The 5,473-nt window shown below is 38.7% G+C and overlaps 1 protein-coding gene across 1 annotated transcript; it reads left to right on the forward strand.

Moving 5' to 3' along the window:
- The first annotated feature begins 2,084 nt into the window (after positions 1 to 2,084).
- LOC138908849 (secreted RxLR effector protein 78-like) lies at positions 2,085 to 2,597 on the forward strand. Its single transcript, XM_070199507.1, has one exon. It carries the CDS (start codon positions 2,085 to 2,087, stop codon positions 2,595 to 2,597), a length of 513 nt encoding a protein of 170 aa, XP_070055608.1.
- The last annotated feature ends 2,876 nt before the right edge of the window (positions 2,598 to 5,473 follow it).

The raw sequence follows: 5,473 nt of genomic DNA on the forward strand, positions 1-5,473 counted from the left end.
TTCGACCATACAGATCGCACGAATCGAAGCTTTGACACCAAATGTCAGAACCTGACTATCAATATAACCAATATCCAGCAAATTAAAGTAAATTGACACGAATGTTTGCGACAATTTCCTGGGTTTATGATTACTATAAATGAAATGACAAAATTACAATATAGAAATTGAATTAACCGAAATGGAAACTAATTCTACTGCGACTTCATCTATAGACCATAGTTGCAAAGAGGAAGATAAGAAGAAGAAGAAGAAGAAGAAGAAGAAGAAGAAGAAAGAAGAAGAAGAAGAAAGAAGAAGAAAAGTAGAGAAGAAAAAAGGAATTTTGGAAGAGGAAATACTGAATTCATTTATGCCTTCTCTCTCCAGGGTGTTAGCCTTTATCAGTGTTGGCAGCTGAATTGAAAGCCGGTTGACGTGGCTCGATCAGAGCCCTTTATCCTCATTAATTCCCATCTAATCTTGGTTTAGCTATTTTCTACTCCTATTAACTAATTCAGAAATGTAAATGGTAATAGTTCATGACAATAAGAAACAAATTAGACATTATTGTCGGACAAACTATTCCTTGGTGAATCTTTTGATAGTTGATTTGTATTTTTTCCAGATAAATAGATATCTATTTAGGAATAATATTTATTTAAATTCAAAAGGATATTCTTATTATTTGTAGTTTACCGAAAGTTAATTACTAAACCTAAAAGGAGTGCAATTTACAGATAAATAATAACAATTACGCCTCAATATCAAACAAGGTCAATTATATAAATTTTCACTAACCATATTTCTATATTTAAGCTTAAGTAATGGGGTAGGTATCTTAGTTGACAGGGAGCTTAGGAAGCTAGTGGTAGAAGTTAGGAGGGTGAACGATAGGCTGGTGGCTATTAAGTTGGTTATGGGAAGGTCTACTTTAAATGTGATTAGCGTTTATGCACCTCAAGTGGGTTTGGACGAGGAGATTAATAGGCTCTTTTGGGAAGAATTTGACGGGTTGATATGTGGCATTCTGCTCACTGAGAAGTTATTCATATGAGGGAACTTCAATGGTCACATTGGGGGGACATCTGGAGGGTATGACGGCGTTCATGATGGCTTTGGCTTTGAAGTTAGGAACAGAGGAGGTATTTTGTTATTGGATTGTGCTAAAGCCTTTGATTTGGTGATTGCCAACTCATGTTTTCTGAAAAGGGAGGAGCACTTGGTTACATTCCAGAGTTCGATGTCCAAGACTCAAATTGATTATCTACTCCTTCGGAAGTGCGATAGGAGTCTGTGCATGGATTGCAAGGTTATACCAAGCGAGAATCTCACGACTCAACATAGATTAGATTATTGGTGATGGACTTAGAGATCGTGAGGAAGGGGAGGAAGAGGGTCGTGTATGGTCAACCCAGGATCAGGTGAAGTGTTTTGACTAGTGACAAAGTGCAAGAGTTGGGGGGGGGGAGTTGTTGGCTATGGGAGCATAGGAGCTGTATGTGGTCCACGATAATGGAGTGTATTAGAGTAGCTGCGAGAGAAGTGTTAGGGGTCTCGACGGATTTCTCTGGCTGCCACAAAGGTGACTGGTGGTAGAGTGAGGAGGCACAAGAGAAAATGGAAACCAAGCAAGCGGCGTACTTGACGCTTATAGAGAGCATGGATGAGGAGGCAAAGAGGATGAACAAGGAGGGGTATAGGAGGGCTAAGAAGGAGGCAAAGTTAGTGGTTACTGCGGCTAAGACTACTACATTTGGGCGTTTATATGAAGAACTTGGGGCCGAAGGCGGGGATAAGAAGCTATACATGCTAGCCAAAGTGAGAGAGAGGAAGGCCCGTGATCTGGATCAAGTTAAGTGTATCAAAGATGAAGAAGGTAGAATTTTGATGGAAGATGCTCAGATTAAACGGAGATGGCACACATATTTCCATAAACTCCTATGTATAAAAACAAAGGCGATATCCAAAATTGCAATAATTATAGGGGGATTAAGCTGCTAAGTCATACTATAAAATTTTGGGAGAGGGTGGTTGAAGTGAGGGTGAGGACCAGTGTGTCCATTTCTGAGAACCAGTTCGGTTTCATGCCGGGGCATTCGACTATGGAAGCTATTCACATTGTGAGGAGATTGATGGAGCGGTATAGGGAGTTGAAGAAGCACTTGCACATGGTGTTCATTGACCTAGAGAAAGCATATGACAAAGTCCCGAGAGAGGTGCTTTGGCGATGCTTGGAGGCTAAAGGGGTCCTAGTAGCCTACATTACAGTGATTAAGGACATGTATGATGAAACTAAGACTCGGGTTAGGGCAGCGGGAGGAGACTCGGAACACTTTCCGGTTATGATGGGATTGCACCAGGGATCGGCTCTTAGTCCATTCCTATTTTCCTTGGCGATGGACACATTGACGAGACACATTCAAGGTGAGGTGCCATGGTGTATATTATTTACTGATGACATAGTTTTAATTGACGAGACATGGGGTAGTGTTAACGAGAGGCTGGAGGTTTGGAGGCAGGCCCTAGAGCCTAAGGGTTTCAAGTTGAGCAGGACCAAGAAGGAATACTTGGAGTGCAAGTTCAGCAATGTTACCATGAAGGGGATATGGAGGTGAGGCTTGATACACAAGTTATCCCCAAGAGAGGTAGTTTCAAGTATCTTAGATCTATAATACAAGGTAACAGGGAGATTGGTGAAGATGTCACGCATCGTATCAAAGCAGGATGGATGAAGTGGAGGCTCGCTTCCGGTGTCTTGTGTGATAAGAATGTGCCGCTGAGACTTAAAGGTAAGTTCTACAAGATTGTAGTTAGACCAACTATGTTGTATGGAGCAGAGTATTGGCCGGTCAAGAACTCTTATACCCAGAAGCTAAGTAGTTGAGATGAGGATGTTGAGGTGGATGTGTGGGCATACCCGGTTGGATAAGATTAGGAATGAAGTTATTTGGAAAAATGTGGGAGTGGCCCCTGTGGAGAAGGCGAGGTTGAGATGGTTCGGGCATGTAAAGAGGAGAAGTATAGAAGCCCCAGTTAGAAGGTGCGAGCGGTTAGCCTTGGTGGGTAGCAGGAGAGGTAGAGGTAGGCCTAAGAAGTCTTGGGGAGAGGTTATTAGGCGGGACATGGTGCAACTGGAGCTGACTGAGGACATGGCCTTAAATAGGAGGGTGTGGAGGTCAAAGATTAGGGAAGAAGGTTCGTAGGTAGTCGAGCGTTTCTCTTTGTCTTAATTAGTTTGCTAGCATTAGTGTTAGTATGATATCTTTTATCCATAGATGGTTGTTACTACCTAGAGTTTGACTGCATTTTTGGATTCGATCTTATTTCATCTTGCTGTTATTCCTACTTGTTTGCAATTACCTTTTCTTTTTCAGTCGTTCTCTAACCGAAGGTCTATCGGAAATAACCTCTCTGCCCTTCCAGTGTTAGGGGTAAGGCTGCGTACATCTTACCCTCCTCAGACCCCACTTGTGAGAAACTATCGGGTTTGTTGTTGCTGTTGTAAGCTTAAGTCATGGCATACGATCAATAATTTGGGGATTACAGTTGTAGTCGTTATTGTAATTATACTATTGATCAATGAGATGCAGCGCTCCAATCCCACCAAGATATTTTTTCTTATTACTTGATAGATATTCTTCCTATAGTATTTGTTTTGAAATATTAAATTCTATTAAAATAGGATTCCTATTAGGTCTTCTCATTCATTGCTTGCCATCTGTGCATTCATTAGAGGGAATCTGATTTTAGGCCGCCCAACTCTAATTATTCATTTACACGAACTTAATAATTTTCACGTGCTAACCTCACATGGATACCATCTTAATGCCTAATCAAAGTTATCAGAATCAGACCTCTATTCTTATTTTCATTACTATATCTATAGATAATACACAGTTGTTTTTTGAAGGCTAGATTATACAAAGATAATTAGCCTAAGTCCTGCTGATTAATACTATATCAAAACATTTTACGAATATTCGATTTATCCCATGCTTCAAATGTCGTTAGTACAATTCTAGATTCTTTAAAAAACATAAATTAAAAGCAGCCGCGTGTATACAGTGTTCCTAGAAAGACTAGGATTAGCCATTAAATTAGCTAGACTTTCTTTTTTTCACAAACAGAAAGTAAGGTTCTGTTCAGATAGTAATAGTTTTTGTTTTCTTCAAATGTTATGCTACAGCATTTATGCGGAAAAAAAATAATAATTTTGATCCCTGAATTATTGCATTATTTTGGTTTTGATATTCGTATTACTCGATTAATTAGCATAATTAATCTTTAACTAAACTCTCAACGAAAATATTTAAATGCGCGTAAAAAATTTCATGATTGAAGTGCTGCTTCAATCATTTAGTGTGAATGGAGAAGAGATTGGAGTCTCCACTTTCAACTCCACATATTAGTTGAAGGCGCTTTCAATCTCCAGGAAATGAAACTCATTAACCAAATAACGTGTTATGTTCAAACTTCAATTAAGGCGATTTTCAATAACATTAAGCTGAATCTCCTACAAGTGTAATTCCAAATGTTAACTGCTAAATGATCAGGTTAATAAAAGGCAGCACTGTAAGAAATGTGGAGATCGATCAAACTAAGAAGCATTATAATTGATAGAGTGATGTTTGATTTCTGATGAAAGTGCAGCATTTCTCTCCCTGATGAACTTTTTTTTTGTTGGGTTTTACTCGTCCGGTGTCTGGTACTCCCATTTGAGCCTAATTATATCCAGATTCGCACCGTACCGCATAAGGCCTATTTAAGAGTGAAGCGCTTCCTAACATGATTTTTTTCATACCCAAAACTCGAATTCAAGACCTCTTATTAAGGACAAAGGGATCTTATTTATCGCACTACAATCCATATTAGTCATGATCAACTTAATAGTCAGCGTGTATATATGTCATGCTCTGATGGTCGTCCACTCGTCCAAGTAAACATTAACATTATAGTAAACCTTTTATACTAAAAAGTATCTTCAAAAAACAAAACTGCCCTTATACTCCATCCTATTCTTTGTACGAGTACCATGTGTCACGACATGTTATACTGAACAAACACTAAAAGATGCTCCACAGAATAAATTTTAATGTAAAACATTTTCCACAGAAAATTATTTTCCTTAATATCAAATCCAGCACCACAGCAAAAATTTGGATTATCCTATAAGTACTGAATCATTTGCAAAAAATTGCACTATCCTAAAAATTCTACGATTAGACTAGTCCCATTGGGGCATAACTACGCGGCATAATCCACTCTCTTTCTTGTAGACTTGTAGTTTGGCATTCTGAAATAATAATACATTGTTGATTTTTGGACCTACTATTTGAGTTTTAGGCGCCATTAAGCTTTAAAATGGATGAAGTTGTGAGTATCTTTTTGTCGAGACGAAAAGGATAAGTATATATTACTTGACTTCAAGTTTTATCTTATTCATTTTAGCAAGTCAAGTTGGATAGATTAGCCGATGGCCTCTATAGTCTAA

The sequence above is a fragment of the Nicotiana tomentosiformis genome, chromosome 1, assembly GCF_000390325.3.
Source record: "Nicotiana tomentosiformis chromosome 1, ASM39032v3, whole genome shotgun sequence".
NCBI classification, from domain to species: Eukaryota; Viridiplantae; Streptophyta; class Magnoliopsida; order Solanales; family Solanaceae; genus Nicotiana; species Nicotiana tomentosiformis.

What these genes read in the sequence shown, in the direction of transcription:
- LOC138908849 (XM_070199507.1), top strand. Translation starts at nt 2,085, where the DNA reads ATGGAAGCTATTCACATTGTGAGGAGATTGATGGAGCGGTATAGGGAG.